Source organism: Eptatretus burgeri, chromosome 17, assembly GCF_056783735.1.
Source record: "Eptatretus burgeri isolate ZD-2024b chromosome 17, Ebu_testis_v1, whole genome shotgun sequence".
In the NCBI taxonomy this organism is placed as follows: domain Eukaryota; kingdom Metazoa; phylum Chordata; class Myxini; order Myxiniformes; family Myxinidae; genus Eptatretus; species Eptatretus burgeri.
Window position 1 is genome coordinate 47,331,175 of NC_140977.1, and position 23,614 is coordinate 47,354,788.

Sequence of the window (23,614 nt, forward strand, 5' to 3'; positions counted from 1 at the left end):
TCTGCAATCACGTGTCGTTGAAAAGATATCATCATGGTGTCTTTCATCATGTGGGACTTTGGACCCGGACCACAGAAGCCAATACCCGATTGAAGATTCGTCCAATTATCGGATTATAAAATACAAATTCCTCTTTAAATGGTCATCTTTGTAACAAATATGGTAGAAACGTTGACCACAAAAGGAATTACATTCCTTCCATGCATGACTGATCCCATCATCTAACTTTTTCCAAACTTCTTTCCTTTTTCTCTGCACTCCTGCTTCGGTGCTTTAACGTAACTAATAAATGGTTCCTAAACATTTGTCTGTCCTCCGGTCGATTCACCCGACCGGTCCCCTGGAATATCATTTGGTGATTGCAGGTTCATCTGCTGACCACCGGATTGGCGATGGGCAAACCACCAGGTGTGCGTTCCCTGCTGATGGGCCATGGCATTGGTGGCAAAGCCATGCTATGGTATAAAGACAATAATTGCAATATTTAACACCTGTAGATTACCTGTATGCACTTCACTTTACCTTGCTGGTGTACCTGTCACCACACCCCCTTCACTCCTCCCACCTGCCTGATCCAGCCTCAGTCATTGTTCTCATGACACAATCTTTTGTTCTTATTCATTCAACGGAGGCGTTTCCTTCTGATCAACGTTGCTGATCACCTGTTTATAAATCCCTCGAACCAACTCATCCGCCGTCCAGGTGAACCATCTCGTTGTACATACTACATCGGACCGGAAAAAAAGACAATCAACTACGTGGTGAGCAATTTATTCATTCTTAAACCTCAATTTGCACATTAATGAGCTGTCTGCTAGATGTGAATAGACAAGGAAGGCTTCAAGGCTCAATAATAATAACAATAATAATAAATAATGATTGTATATTTTTGTTTACCATTACATGTCATGTTATTTTGATTGTTGTTTGCATCATAAACTTGATAGTTTCGTCTGTTTTTTGGAGGTTTCGGCTGAAAATCTTCCAATTATATTGAAGTTCACATTGTTCGGGGGATTCAAACGTCTTCATCGCTTTGTGACGTCGTCTCATCTCTCTTTAAAATCCAATTATGATGCCAATATTGATTCCTCTTTTTTTTTTTCCTGCCTTTGGAATAAACTCCCAACACTCTCTTCAATCCCATTCTTCCCTCCAGACCTTCAAAACAGCTGTTCACCACTACCTATCATGGTTCATCACCACTACCTATCACTACCTGAAATGTCCATCTTGTATACCCCATGTTCCCCACCCAATCCCTCTCCCTTCCACAGATCTCCCAATGTCTCTGTTCCCACCCCTCTTGGCTCATGCCCCCCCCCCCTTGCTGTAGGTTGTTAGTTCTCATTCAAGCCTCGATAAGGTATCACAAAAAAAAGCCCAATCCAATTATTATGCAAGTTCCAGGGAAGATTAATCTTTCCTGGTTATTCCACTTTCTGCTTCTTTTTCTCTTTTTATTTGTTTTATAATTTACTTTTCTTATTTTAATTTTAACTTCTGCTTTTGCTATTATTTTTTTTTTCCTGTCTTTGCCAGTGAAGATTTTTGTGCGTTCCACACCCTTGCATTCATGATGTCCTTCAGCAGCTGTAAGAGGTTCTTGGCACGTGCATGGAGTTTTATATATATATATATATATATATATATATATATATATATATATATATATATATATATATATATATATATATATATATATATATATTTTTTTTTTTTTGATGTATCTTACTCTTTATAGAGCGTTCACGTTGCCAAAACAGATTCTTGGCAAGGTTATACTAGGTGGTTTGCCATTGCCTTCTATGCTCCGTCCTGTTCTATGCTGAGTGCCAAGCAAGGAAGCAGCACGTACCATTTAAAAAATCTTTTGTGTGATTTTGTCTGGGTTTGAACCACTGACCGACCACACTCGGAGCGGACGCTCCAACCATTACGTCACCGAGTGTGGTTAATAATGATTATTATATAGATTATAGGGATACAGTAATGGATTTACAGTGCCTTCAGAAAGTATTCACACCCCGAGACTTTTGTCAGATGTTGTTGTGTTGCAGCCTGAATTTAAAATGGATTAAACTTAAAAAAAATTTTTGTCACTAGTCCACACAAAATACCCCATAATGACAAAGTGAAAAGGTTTTTATAATTTTTACAAATCAATTAAAAATTAAGGGTTGAAATGCCTTGCATCAAGAAGTATTCAACCCCCTGAGTCAATACTTTGTAGAAGTGCCTTGGGCAGCGAGTACAGCTTCGAGGCTTTTGGGTATGTCGGTGTCTGCATCAGCTTTGCACATCTGGATTTGGGGATTTTCTCCCATTCTTCCTTGTAGATTTGCTCAAGCTCTGTCGAGTTGGATGGGGAGCGTCGGTGAACAGCAATCTTCAAGTCTTTCCACAGATTCTCAAAGGGATTCAAGTCTGGGCGACTCAAGGACTTCCATGTTCTTGTTCTGAAGCCATTCCATGTTGCTTTGTCTGCATGCTTGGGGTCATTGTCCTGTTGGAATGTAAATCTTCACCACAGTGTGAGGTCTTTTGCACTCTGAAGCAGGTTCTCCTCAAGGATTTGCCTGTATTTTGTTCCATTCATTGTTCCCTCTATCCTTACAAGTCTCCCAGTCTCTGCTGCTGAAAAGCATCCCCATAGCATGATGCTGCCACCACCATGCCTCACAGTAGGGATGGTATGAGATGGGTGATGAGCTGTGCTCGGTTTCCGCCAGACGTAGTACTTTGCATCTGCAGGGGGAACGCCATCAGTGGCACAGCGGTGCCCTTTTGTAATGATGCAAACCAGCCGCCACTTGCTGCAGGAATGAAATTAAGTGGAGATATAGAGACAGATTATATATATATATATATATATATATATATATATATATATATATATATATATATATATATATATATATATTATACAGATAACCTGCTTCCACGGGGCTGTTGTAAGGGAATTAATTCCCAATAGAGTGGGATATTTAGGAAGTTTTCTTGGAATGTCTTTGACAGCATAATGGCAGGAACCCATGGATATTTCATGTAATGTAAAACCTGACTTTAAAAGTCCTCAACCCCTTTCTTTTCCAAGTCCTCAACCCCCCCCTCCCCTTCCAGCCCCAACTCCTCAAGCCCCCTTCCCAACCAAACTCCTCAAACCCCTCCTCCCAGCTCTCTGTCCTCTCCTCCCCATTTCTTCTTCACGTCTTCACCCCATCAAATCCCCTCTCCAAGCTCTGTCCCCTCCTACCCTTTTCTTATTCAAGTCCCCAACCCTATCCCCCCCACCCCGCAACAAACCCAAAGTCCGCAAGCCTCTCTCAACCCCACGTCCTCCATCCCTCCACCTCCAAAGTCTCAACACCCCTTTTGAACTATTTGCCTTCTCTCCTCCTCCCTCCTCCTCCCCCCCCCAACTCCAACTCTTTGGATAGAGAAATAGATAGATTTGAAGAATTCCTTCAGCTCGTCAGTACCTGATTCAATGACAAGCTGGAACGCCCATCAAAGTTTTGACCTTTGCAGCTCAGAATCTCTCTGAATGGGTGGTCCACAACCGTGGTTGTGCCTGAAGGTCAACCGATCAGAAAAAGGAGAGGAGAGGAAACAAGAAAACGGTGTTGTTCAAGACTTGTTCATCACGTACACGTTTAAACAGGATCCAAGTCACTGATAAACACTCAGCCTTTTGGGTGGTGGTCCGTGGTGAGCCTGTGAAGTTTTTAATTCCTTCTGTTTCTTTATTTTCTTCGTCTCCTGATTTTGTCTTTCATTAACTCGTCTCGTCTCTACAATATCTAAACGCTTACAGACCATAACCAAGTCTTGGGGAGTTATTGTGTGATTACAATCACTCGAACAATCATAATTTGCGATCAGGTTACAACTCAATGATGAAAAAGCTATTTCATATATATATATATATATATATATATATAAAAAACCCCTCAAAAAAAGTTTGGGAACTCAAGTTTGATCGATTATATCTCTCTTGTTATTGTGCTGTCATCACTATATTTGGTATCATTAGAAAGCCTGTTTATTTCTCTTTACAATGATGCCCCATTTTGTTATGATTATGCAATCATGGAATGTGCAGTACATCAGAATATGGGGCAAGGTCAAAAGTGAAAAGTTGCAAAATGCACTGTTATTGTCATGCAGTGCATTCTTCTTTGTTTGAAGGAGAGAGTGTGATTTTAATGAATGATTGTGAGGTTATTGTGTTTCCGGATGGTCATCCATGAACTCAAACAAACATGCATAACACTTCATTCCATATCAATTCCTCTCTGTCAAAAACAAAAACAATCTTCCTTAGTCAGAACCGAGAATTCATCGCTGAACATCACTGACTGCCACATGATCCGGTTCCATCGGACGTGTTGCTGACACCATTGTAAGTGGGCTCGTTGCTGAAGGGCAGTCGTTGTTGGCTTCCTGGCTGCCTTACGCACATGAATATTAGATACGTGTAGTCGGTTTCTTATTGTCTGATCCAAAACCCATGTATCGTATCGTAGGACAAATCTTGCCTGCAGATTTCTCGAAGACGGCCTGCGATTCCGCAATGCCGACAAGGTGATGAAGTGGTCTTCTTGCTCCGTAGTTTTTTTTTCGGACGTCCGCTCCTTGGTCTGTCTTTGACATCACCGGTTTCCTGGAACTTGGCCTTCCATTTGGAGATGGTACCAGGACTCACTCCGAACAGAGCTGCAACATCTTTCTGTGGAACCCCAGCTTCACTTTGACCCATTGCCCGGGCCTTTTCGACATTTGATAATCGTGGCATGATGTTTTGGGGAAAGTCACTGACCAGACAGTTGTAAAGTGACCTTTATCAAAGACCCACTAAACCTGCCCAGTGAGTCCTCATTTTGCATGAATGTCAATTTCAGATTCTATAGAAGTTGGTATTCATGGATGACCACCTGGAAACACAATAGCCCTACAATCATTCATTAAAATCACACTCTCTCCTTCAAACAAAGAAGAATGCACTGCATGACAATAACAGTGCATTTTGCAACTTTTCACTTTTGACCTTGCCCCATATTCTGATGTACTGCGCACTCCATGATTGGATAATCATAACAAAATGGGATATCATTGTAAAGAGAAATAAACAGGCTTTCTAATGATACCAAATATAGTGATGACAGCACAATAACAAGAGAGATGTAATCGATCAAACTTGAGTTTCCAAACTTTTTTGAGTGTATATATATATATATATATATATATATATATATATATATATATATATATATATATATATATATTCATAACCTCCATTAATCCCATGTTTATGACTCGAGCAGACCTTTAGATACCATCGAAGACATTTTCTTGCTTGTTAATTTGCAGGTGTACATGAAAAATGTCCAAGCTGTCATTCATTGCAGCTCAGGATGGATTATGGAATTTGATAATGATCGCAAGCACAATGGCACTCTATTTGTCAGGAATGGTTGAACGAAAGGCATTCGAGGCTCGTGGAGTGGTCCTGGTGGCTTTTAACGACGTTTACCTCCTGCTTCATGGATCTGATCCAGAATCCGGATACGTGAACGAGTGCACAAGACCCAACATTAACCGAGGAAAAATAAACATTTTACGGAGCAGTGAGCATGAGAACTTTGTGCAACGGTCACTTGAGAAGTTTAGAGCAAACATGTTTCTGATCACACAGCAACAGCCATTGTTTGAATGTTTGCAAGGCCTTCGCTACACGACAACTGTTTGAGGGATACAGTGTGCAGACACTATGAGATGGGTTGCATCTCCATTTACTTCCTCTAATTTTGCTCAATGATATTTTGGCATATTGTCTTTATTGTTGCTTGTTGTGGTCGATAGTCTTACAAATTGAATCCTTGAGACTTCAACCAGGATGAAAAGGCCTGTGTCTCATTTTCACAGGTTTGTCATCTTTGATTCGTCGGTTTGAACCTGCAAGGAAGCGTTGATGAAGTCGGGTCGTAAATCTTCAGCGAATATGGGATTTCTATATCCTGCAAAGTCATGGAGACTGTATTTTGGGGCCACAGTGACCGTATGACTGTATTAAAGGTGTAATCCTCACTAATTTGTCACCCAAGTGTTGGACTGCCCCTATCCTACAGTATTCAAATCCCATCATTTTTTATCCTTCCAAGAGTAGATGGCCTTTGTGGACAATATCTGCTGCACAGTATTGTCAAAATACATTTATTATTAGATCAGTGGAGCAACTGAAACACGGTTCATGCCCTTGTATCTTGGATGACAGGAACGTCACACTTGGATTACCGCAACTCCTACATCGTAACCAGCTCAGAAGGCTGAGCTCTTCCTTCTCTCAAGGTGTTACGAGTCATTCAGAATATGAAAGTCAGGCTTATCGTCAGGTTTCTTGACTTGACTTGAGCAGCCTATCTAATCCACCACAGGATGAAGGCCTCCCTCAACATGGTCCACTCTGTACAATTCATTGTAGTTTGAGGCCACATGGTCTACCTCTGCTTCTTTCTTGGGGCTTCTCGAGGTTGTCGGTAAACTGTAATTCTTGGTGTCTCCCCAATTCGATATCAGTTGTTTTTTTCCCAGGGGCGAAGAGGCAAGTGGTTTGGCTTGATTATTATTAAAAAAAATTCAATTTCCAAGTGCTGTATTTCAACTTTTTTATTTTCACTGATTTATTTTTCAATTTTCATTTGTTTAATTTTCAATTTATTTATTTTTCAATCAATTGATTTTTCTGTTGCATCCCACTTTTTGAGGAATATTTTTTCCCATTATTTAATATTTTAATTAGTTTTCAATTGTCAAAAAAAATTTTTAATTTGCAATTATTTTTCCCAATTTAATTTTTTATTATTTGCTTTTTAATTTGTTTTTTTCTGCAATTTTCAAGTATTTCAATAGTTTATATTTTCAATCTTTTTTTTTTCAATTACTTAATTTGAAATTATTTTTTCCAATTTAATTTTAAATTATTTGCTTTTTAATTTTTTTTTTTTTCAATTTTCAAGTATTTCAATGGTTTATATTTTAAATCATTTTTTTTTCAATTTATTTCAAGTTCAAAAACTTGAAATTCTGCTCTAGGATGAAAAAAAATATATATATATATATTATTTTTTCCAAAACGTGGGACAAGACAAAACACTTTAATGCCTCCTTCTGAGAACCATTGTAAATGAAGAATTAAATAATGCGGAATTAAATAATTGAATAATAGAAAAGTTAAATAACTGGATATTGAAAAATGTTTAAATTATTGAAAACATTGAAATTTTTTTGAAAAAGTTGAAAAATTAAACAATTGTAAAAAATCAATAATTTGGAATAAATAAAGAAATTTTGAAAATTGGGGAAAAATTAACAATCGTAATTGAAAAATCAAATTATTAATAATGGTAAAAAATTTCTTGTAAAAGCGGAACACCACGGAGGCGAAGACCAAACACTTAATGCCACCCTCTGTGAAGCGTAATAATATCTCTTAAAAACGCAATTTATTTATTTTTTAATTCTCTTCCTTCTTTGTAAAAACGCTTTGAGATTTTGCTTCAAAATGAAAGCACCAGATAAGAAACTGATCGATAGTTTTACTCAATGATGTCCAGTCGGTTAAATTTCCTACCTTTTATTTAAACTCGGAGTGGTGCTTCATGGCCATAACGTCGCATCACATCGTGAACCATCCCTAGGACGAACCTTAAGCTGGGCGTCCCATCTGCCAGCATTAGTTGTTGGACGTGAAAGATCCCATGGTGTCTTTCGCGAAGAGTAGTTGAGTTTTATCGTCGGCACCATTAACAAATGACAAATTCCTGCCCAGATCATCTCGAGTGGTGGCCTGTGTCTGGTTGCTTCTGGCCTTGAAACGCTTCTCGACTCATTGTAACATACCATATTCTCGACTCACACCGGGGCTCTTTCAAGTGTATGGACCTTTACTTGCTAATCAGTTGATCAATTAAAGTCTGTCTGCCACTTCATGAAGAATTCTTGTTTTCTTTGTCAGTCAAAGGTGCTCATCTATCCAAGAGCAAACAGCGATGCTTCACCGTGCCCCTTCGTTTCTCCTGATCAACCTGATCAACCTGCTGGCTTGTATCCCCAGGGAGCACAACCAGGAAGGTAATATTTACTTCCTGCTCACCTTGTTTTCTCTAAATCCACAAGAGGGTAATTCTGCAGCTAATTCTTCTTCGTTTTCGGTGGCAGAGGTTATGATTTCACCCTTGTCTGTTTGTTTGACTGTGAGCAGAGTATCTCAAAAAGTTGTATACAGAGTCAGATGAAACTTGGTGGACAGGTTGGGTGCGTGACGAGGACGAATTGATCATATTTTGGTGAAGATCTGGACCTGCATCTGGCTTCTAGAATTTAAAAAAATGATCCTTCACCATTGTGATGTAAGGCCAAAGATGATATAAAGCACAATATGTCAAACCGTTGTGGACGGATTCAGATGAAACTTGGTGGACAGGTCGGGTGTGTGACAAGAACAAGCCGATTTAGATTTTGGTTCTGGTGCGGATCCAGATCCGGCCTATTGTTGAGATACCAAATGTAAACTGTTCCGCCTGGCAGAGGTATGCGCTCTACTGAGTGCCATTCTAGTTCCCTACGCCACCGAAGGTGGAAGGAGGTTATGTTTTCGCCCCTGTCTGTCTGTTTGTTTGTTTGTTTGTCTGTTTGTGTGTTTGTCTATCTGTGTGCAGGGTATCTCAAAAAGTTGTGCACGGATTTGGATGAAACTTGGTGGACACGTTGGGTGTGTGATGAGGAAGGGTTAATTCAATTTTGGTGAAGATCCGAATCCGCATCTGGATACGAGAATTATTTCATTTTAAACTGATTCTTCACCATTGGGAGATAAGGCCAAAATGATATATAGCATGATATTTCAAAAATGTATTGATTGGGCCTGATATGTTCTCATGGATCAGGCATTGCGTGGCGGAGGTATGCGCTTTACCGAACGAATACCCTTCTAGTTTGATCTGTAATCAAAAGGGGAAGGAAGTGGAGAGGAAAATATGTGGATTTAAAACTTTTTTGTAAACATGTGAAATACTCCATGGTTGAGTCTGTTTGTAAAACTGTAAGTTGAATATCGAGCCGAACTCCTGACCAGACAGCTTAAGGTTTATCGAGCAACATCTGAGCTATGTTTTGATAGCCGTGTTTGACCATTTTATGAGGCTTGGCCTTCATTGTCCACTAACTTTGCCCACAGACCAAGCTCGGACAAAGTTCCAGCGCATTCCACGACACGTTCTGCAAATGACCAGCCCTCGAATCCACCTATCAGGCATTTCTCCATCTCTCTGTGCTCGTGCATGCCTCTCTGAACTTTTGTTTGACTGCCACTCATTTGACTACTTGTTGGAATCTCACGTGTGCCTCCTACATGACAGAGGTGCCGAGGAGGCTGGAGGTCTCAACCCCTCACTACAGTTTGACCACTATGCAAGGCTGGATGGTACATGGAAGTTTATTATTTATTCATTTATTATTTTTTTACTAAACATCTGTGGCATTGGATGTAAATTGTGAAAATATGGGAATAGGCCAGCTATTTCCATATTGGGGACTACGTTTGGTTGGGTGGGTTGGGGCAGGGTTTGGACTGTTACATATTAGGGGATAGGTGGGAAGATCAAAAACATTCACCATATTTGCATATGTAGTAAAGATGTGGCTGCAAAAGAGGACCTCTTTCAGGCTGGAAATCCAATTTTTCTTGTACCATCAAAACGATAACTGCTATTAAGTCATTGTTGGTCATAGAAGGAATAAATGTGAAAGAAACAAAGTACACCTTATCAAAAGAATACCTTATCATTTAATTGGTTCCTTATTACTTTGGAACCCTAAGCTCCCCACATGTTTCCAAATACTTGTTGACAGGTGGACCCCTGGCACTGTTCCTACCCTTTGGACAAGGTGCCATCCCAGCTGCGACACAGGCCACCTATGTGGACCTCACGTTGTCGGACTGCGCGAGTCTGTGCTTGGATGAGAAACGCTTCATCTGCAAATCATTTGACTACGAAATGCCAACGAAGACGTGCGAACTAAGTGACTCCTTGGCTGCGCTACACGGCGGGATCTCTCGCAACTTCATTCTGCCGATAATGCACTACGAGTTCATCAGTGAGTTTGTTTTGTTGTGCAAGATTCTAATATATATATATATATATATATATATATATATATATATATATATATATATATATATATATATATATATATATATATATATATATATATATATATATATATATATATTTATATATATATATATATATATATATATATATACTTGAGGGGCTGCCTCGGGGGAAGGGGGGGTCTACCTGGTGCTGGCCGGGGGTGGGTGGGTGAGGGGGGTATCTGATGTGGCTCAGTGAGCTTTTCGTGGCAGTGGTTTTGGGATGTGTTGTGCATTGAAAAAGCTATGGAGTTATTGGCCTCATGGTGATTACCTCTTGTCTGTGGGCTGGTGACAGCACCTCCTTACTCCACATCCCAGGACACACTTTATAGTGGCCTTTGGCCTCAAAACGGACATCAAGGTCAACTTGCGGAAGCTCAAAACCTTGCCCAAATTCTGACGCGCTTGCACCCAAAATTTGGGGCCTTTCGGTGCTAAGGTTCAGCCACAAAAGAGCAATGTACAAACACACACAGAATTGAAAATATTTGCAAGGGGTGTGTGTGTGTGTGTGTGTGTGTGTGTGTGTGTGTGTGTGTGTGTGTGTGTGTGTGTGTGTGTGTGTGTGTGTGTGTGTGTGTGTGTGTATGTGAGGTCCATGTAAAAAGTAACGGGACTGAGCCTGCTGTGTGCTCCACTTACACAACTTGAATGAACAGGTTGCGTCACAGTCTTTCACAACATTCCAGCAATATATATGATTGGTGATGGTTGACTGTGCTCATTGTGTGATTTTTTACAGGACGTGCTTCACACGTTCTCTAGTCTGAGTCGTCACGCTATGAGTCGTGAGCAGAGAGACAATCTGAAGTTTCTTGCCAAGCTTGGCAAAACACCTTCCGAATCCTTCGCAATGCTGCAGCAAGTCTACGGGGAAGAAACAATGTCACGTACACGTGCATTTGAATGGCACAAAGAGGTTCAAAGAGGGACAGGAGGAGGTTTAAGATGATCCATGGTCTGGAAGACCTTCAACGAGCAGAACGGCGAACAACATAGAGCGTGTTGAGCAGATGATGCGCGCAGATCATTGACTCACGGTGCAGATGATTGCTGAGGAACTTTCCATCAACAAGGACACTGTCTGGAGCATCATCACTGAAAATCTCGAAATGCACAAGGTGTGCATAAAGATGATCCCCAAGATGTTGTCCAAGGACCAGAAACAGCAAAGAGTCACTGTCTGTCTGTCAAGACATTATCGAGCTCCTCGAGGATGATCCAGACCTGCTCAGGAGAGTCATTATTGGCGATGAATCGTGGATATTCGAATACGATCTCGAGACCAAATGGTAGAGTCATCAGTGGAAAAGTCCAGCATCACCAAGACCAAAGAAGGCAAGCATATCGAAGTCGCAGGTGAAGATGATGCTCATCACATTTTATGACATCAAGGGCATCGTCCACTTCGACTTTCTACCACAGGGTCAAATAGTGAATCAATACGTGTACAAGGAGATCCTCCGGCGCCTCATGAGATCAGAGCAGGACAAGAGGAGGGATCTGTGGGAGAACAACACCCGGGTGCTCCACCATGACAACTCCCCTGCTCACAGTGCCCTGAGCATCCGACAGTTTCTAGTGGAGAGGAACGTGCCAACTCTGGAGCAACCCCCGTATTCACCAGACTTGGCCCCTTGTGATTTTTTCCTATTCCCCAAACTCAAGGGGGTGATCAAGGGGACCCGATTTTCTGATGTGGAGGCCATCAAAAGGGCCGTGACGACGGAGCTCTGGAGGAGTCCAGAAGAAACCTTCCGGGGTTGCATCGAAGCATGGATGAAGAGGATGGACAAGTGTGTGAGACTGAAGGGAAACTATTTTGAAGGGGACAAGCTGTGATTTCAATATATTTTTTGGAATAAAATTTCTGTGAAATCAGTCCCATTACTTTTTAGACGGAACTCGTGTAAATATATATATATATATATATATATATATATATATATATATATATATATATATATATATATATATATATATATATATATATATATATATATATATATATATATATATATATATATATATATATATGTATGAATGTATACGTATATATGTATTTACTGTATACGCATTGACAGGTGGACTCCTGGCACTATGCTTGTATGCATACTGGAATGTAAAGTGGAATCTTGGCCGAGCAAATGGATGGATAAATATACAAGAGAAAGACGTCGTGCAGAGCACGATACTTACAAAATTCACCCCCTCTCCAAAGGTTGCCATGGATACATCAAATTGTCCATTGAATTGAGATTTTAAAATTGACAATCTTAACCAAATGTATACATATTTATGTATATACAGTGTGTGTGTGTGTGTGTGTGTGTGTGTGTGTGTGTGTGTGTGTGTGTGTGTGTGTGTGTGTGTGTGTGTATATGTATATATGTATATATGTATATATATATATATATATGTGTATATATGTATATATATATATATATATATGTATATATGTATATATATATATATATATGTGTATAGATACACTTCCGGTCTAAAGTTTTAGAACACCCCATTTTTCCAGTTTTTACTGAAATTTAAGCATTTTAATGTTTCAATGTATTCTGAAATTAAAGCATAGAACAAAATAAACAATTCCAGATAAAAAAATGAAATCATGGAATCGTTTTGTTGAACAAAATTTAATCTAAATTTTTGACTCATCAAAGTCGCCACCTTTTGCAGAAATAACAGCCAAACATACTTGTGGCATTCTTTCTACAATAGAAATCAAATATTGTTCAGAAAGCTGTTCCCAACACTGTTACAGAAGTTCCCACAAATGTGTTGCACTTGTAGGTTGCTTTGCTTTCACCCTTCTGTCCAGTTCATCCCAAACCAGCTCGATGGGGTTTTAGTCTGGAGACTGTGCTGGTCATTCCATCATTTGAAGCCCACTGTCTTGTTCTTTTCTTCTAAGGTAATTCTGACATAGCCTGGAGGTTTTTTGGGGATCGTTATCTTGCTCGAGGATGAACCCCTGGCCAACTTGGCGTAGACCAGAGGGTATTGCATGGCGCTGCAAAATGCTGTGGTAGCCCTTTTGGTTCAGGGTGCCAGTCACTCTGTGCAAGTCGCCGACTCTGGATCCAGCAAAAGAGCCCCAGATCATCACGCTTCCTCCTCCATGTTTGACAGTTGGTGTCACACACTGAGAAACCATCCTTTTGTCTACTCGACGGCATACAAAAACTCTGTGGGATGAACCCAACATTTCAAATTTTGATTCATCGGTCCATCAGACCTTCCAGTTTTCAGTAGTCCAGTGGCGGTGCTTCATGGCCCAGGCAAGCCTCTTTTTCTTATTTTGCCATCTTAGAAATGGCTTTCTTACTGCCACTCGACCTGTCAAACCTGCAGCTCGAAGTCTTCTCTTCACAATTGAAACTGAGACTTCCTTACTTTGACCAGTGTTGAGCTGTGCTTGAAGCTGCTGTCCTGTGAGCCCCCTATCACACAAGCTGTTAACTCTCAGGAATTTGTTTTCTGATTCTGTTGTGGCTTTGGGTCTGCCAGTCCTCTTCCTGTCAGAGTTTCCTCCAGTTTCCAAGTGCCTTTTGATGGTGTAGGAAACTGTACTCACTGACACATTGGCTTCCTTTGCAATTTCTCTTAAGGAAAGACCTTCACTGTTAAGGGTTATAATGGTCTGTCTGTCTGTCTTCCTTTGTTAATTGTCTTTTTCTCGCTATTATGATAGCAATATACTACTTCCTGCAGTGCAATGTTGTCCAAATAATGTTTCAGAGGGTGTAGCAACACAATCTGTTCCGACACTGCTTTTATACAGACAGAGAGTTTGTAACTAATCAACAAAAGTTGGGACACCTGCAGGAATTGTTTGCATCAACTTTCAAGGCTTAATTTACTTCCATTGCTGCAGAACAGCTGCAGTTGCTTACCCATTACTTGTTCCCTGAAAAGGGCCTTTTTTAACAACCCTGAAATTTCCATTATTTCTCAGTTTTTGGTAACCTAAACTTTTTTTTTAACCTCTGGCAGTTTACCGCTTAGTTTTGTACCATTTCAGGTTATTCACTGGACTTGAACTGCTTACATTTCAGTAATAACTGGAAAAATGGGGGTGTTCTCAAACTTTTGACTGGTGGTGTATATGTTTGTATATGTATGTATGTGTGTGTGTGTATATATTTGTATATGTATATAACCTGAGCTTAATTGCTTAATTGTCAGGTATACATATATGTATATATGTATATATAATTATATATATGTATATATATATATATATATATATATATATATATATATATATGTATATCTCAGAGGCACCTCCTGACTGGTTATGGTGAGCATCGCCGTGGATTATATCTCACACGGTAAAACCACATAATCCGCACAGAACATCCATCCGTCTGCCACCCAGACAATTTTTCCTGCTAATGCAAACCATTCAACCAGAAGGCACTTGATGTGACCAGCGGGAAAATCAAAACATGAAAAGTGTGTCGAGCACTCTGCTGATCCGTATTGGACATCAGTCCACACCAAAGCATCACCTCCAACACAGAGGCTTCGGGCCGGTGACTGTAAAAGAGGCAAAGATTTCTGGTCATCTCCGGATCATAAACCCAAAATCATGTGGTCATCAGCCCGAAATCCGGATCGATGGTTCCGTTTTATGTTTACCTTTTCATGACCATATAATCTTTGACTCCTTAACAGGCCGAAACCTCTGTGTTGGAGGTGACACTTTGGTGTGGACTGTTGTCCAATGGGGATCAGTTGAGTGCTCGTCACGCTTATGTTTCGATATATATATATATATATATATATATATATATATATATATATATATATATATATATATATATATATATATATATATTCTTCCTTCGGCTGCTCCCGTTCGGGGTCGCCACAGCGGATCATCCGTATGATCCGCATAGTGATTTGGCACATGTTTTACGCCGGATGCCCTTCCTGACACAACCCTGGTCGCCTCTTACGACACAGGGATAATATATATATATATATATATATATATATATATATATATATATATATATATATATATATATATATATATATATATATATATATATATATAAGCACGTATGCTATTATACAGCCAACGAAAACAATGCAAAGGAACTACGACCGTTTATCTATTATGTACAGTCACTTATCAGTTTTACTTATCGGACTCGGCACCACAACGTTCATTTAAAAGTAAAGAAAAACCCCAGGTCAGACGAGGGGTAAACTGGACCTCTTGGGGTCTTTATAACCCGGAGCCGTGTAGACCACAAAGGCTCCGGGAGACCTGGCTGGCGACCTTCACCTCGCTGGGGCGACCCACGACGTCCCGTCTCCATGACCCATGGTAAGGCACGGCTCGGCAGGCGACGCGCCTTGGCTCCGTCCACGAGTGACCACGACCTCCAGACCTCCAGACCTCAGCACCTCACAACCCTGAGAGACAGACCGACTGACCCTCAGCAGACCCAACTCGACAACAACCACACAACGTGATTCAGCGCGTCCTTTTATCCCCTCTGGCGCCTCGCCCCTCTCTTCTTTCATCACATCCCTCGCCTGGGAAACTTCCAGAAGAAGGGCGTTTTCCTCGCCAAATCAGGGCCTTTCTTTCCCTTTTCCAGGGCGTCGTTTCTTCATAGCTAGTGGTGTCTCTTCATAACTCTCTTTGTTGGGTTCTCCTCCTGCTGCGCTGGTCGGCGCAGATGTTATTCGTTGGGGGGTGGGGCCGTCGTCCGTTCTCCACCGATGAATGCCAGGCTTCTCACACCCTTGTGCCGAGGTGGAAACTCGGTTGTGTGGTTGTGAAGGTTGTGGTTAATGTGGCGTGGTTGTTGTAATGGTGGCATGGCTGGCGTTTTGTGGTGGCCGTGAGGGTGGTGTGGTTGGGTGGTTGTGGTAACGGTGGTTGGTGTGAAGGCGGTTGGTGGTGAAGGTGGTTGGTGGTTGGCGTTGTGGAGAATGTGGTTGGTGTGATTGGTCCAAAATAACGAGAGCAAAAGAAAAACACTATCTCAAAGATCACAGCCCTGATCACACGAATAAATCCCATTAGACAACGGTGGGGAAATCTATGTGAACACAGATTTATCGGCATAACTGAACTAAGGACCTATATGGTGTTCTGCAAATTTCCACAGCCGTAACAATATATATATATATATATATATATATATATATATATATATATATATATATATATATATATATAGTATGTGAGTATGCATACTGGTATGTGAAGTGGAATCTTGGCCGAGCAAATGGATGGATAAATAAACAAGAAAATAACGTCGTGCAATGCATGATACTTACAAAATTCACCCCCCTCTCCAAAGGTTGCCATGAATACATCAAATTGTCCATTTCATCAAGATTAAAATTGACAATCTTAACCAAAGCTCTGGTCGATTGGATGAAAATTGATTCTTTTTCTGATTGAAATTTATCATTTTAGAAATTGACCTCGAGTTGACCTTTGACCTTAAAAATAGTTGGTTTCCAAATTCAGTGATGGACTATGCAATTGCTGCTTAATTGTCAGGTTAACCAGATGAAAATTTACGATTTTTCAGGTGAAATTTGATGATTTTAGAAGTTTGACCTTTGATCTTTTGACCTCAAAATAGTTGCTTCTCTAATTCAGTGACACAATATGCAAATCTTGTTCAAATTTCAAGTCAATCGGAAGAAAAATGACGATTTTTAAATTGAAAGTTGATGATCTTAGTTGAGCTTGAGTTGACCTTTGACCTTTTGATCCCAAAAATAGTTGGTTTCCCAATTCAGTGTTGCAATATGCAAATCCCGCTCAAATTTTAAGTCAATTGTGATGAAAAATGACGATTTTAGAAATTCGACCTCAAGATCATCTTTGACCTTTGACCTCAAAATCAATCGGCTTCTCAGTTGAGATTACCTCTGGAACTTGATAAAGTTTCGTGAAGATCGGTTTTAAATTGTGACCTGTAGCCGAATGACAGAAAAACAGACAGACAGAATAACAAAATCAACTCTTCAATATACTTGAAAAATCTTCAATTTTGCAAGTAATAGGCAGACAGGGGTTAAAACATTACCTCCTTCACCTTCGGTGGTGGAGGTAATAAGACGAACGACGCAAAGGAAACTAGAACGACACTCTGTAGAGTGCATATACCTCCACCAGGCTGAACAGTTTACATTTGTATCCCACCGATAAGCCAGATCTGGATCCGCACCTCAAATAAAATCTAATCAGGTTGTTCTTGTCACTTAAACCTACCCAACTCACCCACCAAGTGTTGTCCAAATCCGTCCACAACTTTTTGAAGTATCATGCGACATATGATGTTTGACCCCATCTCTCAATGGTGAAGAATCACTTAAAAAAAAAATATTTAATTCCAGTTTCTTCATCCGGATCTTCACCAAAATCTAAACATTTCGTCCTTGTCAAACACCCAACCTCTCCATTAAATTTTGTCCGAATCCATCAATAAAAATTATGATATATCCAAATAAGAAAATTGGCTGACCAATATACTTGAAAAAATCTTCGCCATTGCAAGTGATAAAATAAAAAAACAAGAAAAAGAGCAATCATAAATTGCAAATCTTCACCAGGACTTCTTTTGAGTGGTGTATTTTTATAGGTTTCAGGGTAAATCCTATATGGCTGCCAAACCATGTGACCATTGATATCATATGTGTGAACCTTTTGTTCCTCATGGACAGGCAGTCATACATGTAGAATTTTGCCTCGATTTGTTCAGCCACTTCAGAGAAGATTTTTGAAGGTTTAAAAAACAACAACAATATGGCTGCCGAATCACGTGACCGATGACGTCATTTTTTTTTTTTTTTCTGCGGACCATTTTATCTCGAGATGACCCTCAAAAGTTTTCATACTGATTGGATGTGAAGTTATACATATGCAATTATGACGTCATAATGAGGGCACCTATGACGTCATCAAAAATCACAAACATTCCACATGAGTACTTGCTATTTGCTAAGTTTCAATTTTTTCATTGGTGTGGTTTCAGAGATACAGAAGTCCAAAGTTTTTCCGTTTTTTCAATATGGCTAACACACCACGTGACATATGACGTCATAATTATCATTAAAACATTCCACAGGAGTAATCACACCAATGGTGAAAATTTTGTCTCGATCCGACAATCGGTTACAGAGAAAAACACAAAAGTTCTGTGCGGACAAACAAACAAATGGACCCAAATGTGATACCCTCTCCGAATCCTTCAGCGAGGGTAACAAGAAAAAGAGCAATCAGAGATTGCAGACCCTCGCCAGGACTTGTTTTGTGTTGTCTATTTTATGTGGTGTTTGTGTGCTGGTGTGTTACGTAATTAATAACAGACATAATTAGAACTGCCACTTTATAACTGCCGGCAGTGATGATGGGGTTCCAAGACGTCCCGCTTTGATGCAACCGCACTTTGATCAGACACCTGACCCTGACCCATGACGTTTTTTCATTATCATTCAATTGAATTTAGAATTTAATCAAAATAAATTCAATTCAAATCAAATGGAAGACCAATTAGGTACAGTCCTGCATTGAAGTAATCAGAAGGAACCGAAACAAGCAAAAAGCAAACTCGGTCATCAGGAGGAATCTGGAAAGGATTCACATTTCAGCTGCGGTGACTCCACTCTCAAACTCATCCAGGCACAGACAAGTGAGCCTTATTCCAAAAAAAAAAAAAAAAATCAAAAGGAACCCAGATTTAAAAAAAAATCAAAATATCTGGTTGTCAGACCATGATTCTGATCAAGTTGTAATTGAAAACATTTATTTCCCATCCCCACTACATCATAATTGTGAAGTTTCACATCAATTGATTAAGCAGTTCAAGAGAAAACATTATTTAATATTTTCGTCAATTTAATATGGCTGGTAATCCATGTAACTTATCAATCATTCCTTAACATTGTACACCCAAGGCTTGGGGGGACATTTGTGTGAAGTTTCCCCTTGATCTGTCCAGCCGTTCTGGAGAGGAACATTTTTATTGGTTTTTGGGTAAATGCAATATGGCTGCCAAACCAAGTGACCAATGACATCATATGTGTGAAGCTTTTGTTCCTCAAGGACAGACAGTCAGTTTTGTAAAGTTTCGCTTCGATCCGTTCAGCCACTTCAGAGAAGATTTTTGAAAGTTAAAAAAAAAAAACTATGGCTGCTGAATCACGTGAATGATGACACCATCAAAAATTTTTTCTGTGGATCATTTTATCCCAATATGACCCTCAAAAACTTTCATGCTGATCGAATGTGGTGTTCTACATATGCAATTATGACGTCATAAGGAAGGCACCTATAACGTCATAAAAATCGCACTCATTCCCTATGAGGAGTACTTGCTATGTGGCAAGTTTCAATTTTTTCCTTGGTGCGGTTTCAGAGATAGAGGTCCAAAGTTTTTCCGTTTTTACAATATGGCTGCCACACCACGTGACCTATCCAACCATCCATTGGGACCATACTCTGTGCAGAGCGTTGGTGCTGCCTGAGCAGTCTCCTTGGCTATTGGGCACAATCCTGGACGGGTCGCCGCTCCGACGCAGTATACCAGCAAGCTGGCACTCATTTTGCCGACCTCGGAAGGATGACAGGCAAAGTCAACCCCACCTGGTATTAATTCAACAGCTGAGTGGGATTTGAACTTGGGATCCTCGGATCCACCACCCTAACCATTAAGCCAACACCGGGCATACACTCGACCTATGACGTCATAATTATCATTAAAACATTCCACACGAGTCGCACCAATGGTAAAAATTTCGTCTCAATCCGACAAGCAGTTGCAGAGAAAAACACAAAAGTTCTGTGTGGACAAACAAACAGACAGACAGACAAACAAACAAACAAACAAACAAACGGACTCAAATGCAATATGCTCTCCTTCTGCGAGGGTAATGTAAAACATGTAAAAATTTGCCTCGATTTGTTCAGCCACTTCAGAGAAGATTTTTGAGCCCGACTGCTCCAGGTGCTGGTGCTCAAGAAGATGGTGGCGAACCCAATCAAGAATTATCCGAGCAAAGACCTCTCCAGCGAATGAGAGCAGCATCACCCCCAAAAAAACAAATTCACCCAAAATTGAAGATTTTGCAAGGACTGTATATTGGTTCGTCGATTTGGTTTTTCTGTCTGTCTGTCTTTATCGCCTACAGGTCAAAATTTAATACCGATCTTACAAAACTTCACCACATGATTGAGTTTATCATAAGGAAGAAGCCCATTGTGTTTTTTTCAGGTCAAAAGGTCAATAACTTAGGTGGGATTTCTAAAATCCTCAATTTTCATCTGATTGACTTGAAATTTCAAGAGGATTTATATTTCAGGTCACCAAATTCAATCAGCCAATTATTTTGGAGGTCAACATAGGCCAAAGGTCAACAACAACAACAACTGAGGTGAGATTTCTAAAATCCTCAATTTTCATCTGATTGACTAAATTTGACAAGGATTTATATTTCAGGTCTGGTCAGGCCAGATCAGATCTGTGACTTGCTGCAGATACCATGTAAACCTGTACTAACCTGTTCCATGGTCGGGTTGTCGGCGACTAAACCGTCTCCCCCACCAGGTTTTCTGGTGAGGAGGGTGTTTGGATATGGACACCCAGCAGGATTAAAAACAAAACCTGTCAAACGGCAGAGGAGCTCCTTGTGAGCCAACGGCCATCCATATCTAGTGCCCAACTGTGTCTGCTGACGTCCTGCTGCAGTTGGGTTACTTTTATTAGGACGGTGGTGGCAGGATTTGCACTCCAGCCAACGTAAAACCCTTCATTCCGCAAAACACAAGAAAACCGAAAAGGAAATTGAAAACCCCTTTTGTGCAGCTGCCCTCCGCAGGGCAGCTCACCAGATGATGGGATTGGGGCAAATCCTTCAGGACCCCCACTCTTTGCTGAAAGGAGGAAAACCACAGAGTAACCTTCCAGGGTCAGATTGTGGTGCTGAGGTGTCGTCCACCAGATGGCGGTCTCCTTGGGTTAACCTGAGGTGGTCCCTTCAGGTGGGTGCCTGGAATGTATATCCCTGAGAGGATGATCACCTGTCTCTGTTATCATCTGAGCTCAAGTGTTTGAACATCGGTATTGCAGCACTCTCTGAGGTTCGGAGACCAGATAGTGACGAGATCATGGCGGGTGGTTACACTTACAATTGGTCTGGTCGCTTTGATGGTTACCATGCCCAAGGAGTTGCTGTAGCTGTGTCCAATAAACTGACTCCAATGACAATTGAGTTAATACCAGTCAATGAGCGTATTATGAGACTAAGGATTCGTCACTCCTTAGGTGTCGTTTCCCTGGTCTCTGTCTATGCTCCGACTGAGGTGAGTGATCTCACCGTGAAGGACGCATTCTATGCCACGCTTGAGTCTGTAGTTGTTCAGCGCCCCAGAGGAGATACACTTCTAGTCTTGGGGAATTTCAATGCATCGACTGGAACTGAGAGGGATGGTGATGAGACATGTGTTGGTCCCCATGGGTCTAGAACTGTGAAGCTGAATAGCACTATGTTCCTTGACTTTGCTAGAAGTCACGGACTTATGGTGGCCGGTTCATGGTTCCAGTGCCCAGGGGCTCATCGCTGGACTTGGTATTCCAACGCTGGCGGTGTGGCAAAGGAGATTGACCATTTGGTTGTTGATGATCGCTGCAGGATGATCCAGAACTGCAGGGTCCACTGGAGTGCTGAGTTCCTCAGCACCAACTACAGGCTTATGGTAGCAACTCTGAAGTTGAAGCTTAAATCTGGGAGAATGGTACCATCCCAGCTTAGGCTGGATGTTGGCAAGCTCAAGAATGAGAGGGTAGCTGAGGAGTTTGCGAACAGGCTGAGTGGGGATTTGGGGGGTCTGGGTGCTTTGGGGAATCCTGAAGAGTTGTGGAGTTCGTTCAAGACCACCATCCTTGATGTTGCCGGTGGATGTCTTGGAACTCTATGTGGGGCGAAGAATAATTTTGTCTCTGAAGGGACACTGGATACCATTGACAAGAGTCGCAAGGCCAGGCTGAATGACAGAGCTGAGCTGTTCAAGGAATTGAGGCATAAAACTGCACATGCGCTGAGGGTAGACAAGGAGGCCTATGTGCGAGGAATCTGTGAGGGGGTAGAGCATCACCTGTGGTCAAGTGATTCTCGTCCTGCTTACAGGGGAATTCACACATTGCGTTCGTCCAAACCCATCCCTTGGTGTACTTCCGTTCGAGTGGAGGGTGATGGGCTCTTGACAGAAGAGTCCGAAGTGAAGGCCCGCTGGGCCAGTTACTTTGAGCGGCTATACCGGCTGATCCACCAGCTGTTGAGTTGGATGTCAGGGGTGTCACTGACCCTCCAATCAACTGTGATACACCTTTGTTTGTGGAAATGCAGGCTGTGGTGAATGGGGCAAAGCTCCAGAGATCTGTGGCATCCACGCTGAACTTTGCAAGGCTGGTGGAAATGCTGCACTCGTGTCATTGCATGCAGTTCTCTGCTCTGCCTGGAACACAGGCATCATCCCAACTGACTGGAAGAGGGACCTTCTGGTTCCTCTCTGAAAATAGAAGGGTGATTGCCAAGACTGCAACAACTACCGAGGGGTGATGCTGCTCTCATTGGCTCTAGAGGTCTTTGCTCGGATAATTCTTGATCGTGTTCGCCACCATCTTCTTGAGCACCAGCACCTGGAGCAGTCGGGCTTTACACCAAAGAGGTCAACGATTGACCGTATCCTTGCTCTTCGGGTCCTTACTGAACGCAGACGAGAGTTTCAGCAAGCGCTACTTGCAACCTTCGTTGATCTCTGCAAAGTGTTTGATTCATTGAATCGGGATGCCCTCTGGAGGTTTTTTCGTCTTCGTGGCGTGCCACCAAAACAGATCGATCTGATGTCTGAAGTACTCTGGTCCTGAGAGTGCTGTGAGATGTGGTGATGCCATCTCCGACTTATTTCCAGTTGTTACTGGAGTTCGTCAGGGGAGTGTACTGGCACCAACAATTTTCAGCACTTGTATGGACCGGATTCTGAGGATGATGTTGGAGAGATCAAGCTGCGGTGCATAATTTGGGAATGTCAAGATCGCTGACCTTGATTTCACAGATGATGCAGTCATCTTTGCGGAGACTCTGGATATCCTTTTGGGGACCCTCGAGGTGCTGAATGAGGAGTTGGAGCCACTGGGATTACGGGTTTCCTGGGTCAAAACTGAGATCGAGGCTTTCAATGACATCTTTGATGATGCTATCTTGTCTGTACCTGTTTATGGTGAAGATGTTGAGGTCACGGAGAGATTCACTTACCTTGGCAGTGATATTCATGTCTCTGCTAGCTGTTAGGCAGAGGTCAATAGACGTTTGGATTGGGCCTGGGGAGTCATGGATTCACTA

The 23,614-nt window shown here is 41.3% G+C and overlaps 1 protein-coding gene across 2 annotated transcripts in view; it reads left to right on the forward strand.

Moving 5' to 3' along the window:
- The first annotated feature begins 616 nt into the window (after nucleotides 1–616).
- Nucleotides 617–23,614, forward strand: part of LOC147010002 (CUB domain-containing protein 2-like) — a 40,353-nt gene continuing 17,355 nt past the window's right edge. For both annotated transcript variants that reach the window (XM_085861539.1, XM_085861537.1), the window contains exons 1-4: nucleotides 617–761; nucleotides 8,018–8,133; nucleotides 9,239–9,484; nucleotides 9,913–10,158. In XM_085861539.1, coding sequence (XP_085717665.1) covers nucleotides 8,052–8,133; nucleotides 9,239–9,484; nucleotides 9,913–10,158 — 574 coding nt within the window. In that variant the 5' untranslated portion in view covers nucleotides 617–761; nucleotides 8,018–8,051. The remainder of the gene's footprint in view (nucleotides 762–8,017; nucleotides 8,134–9,238; nucleotides 9,485–9,912; nucleotides 10,159–23,614) is intronic.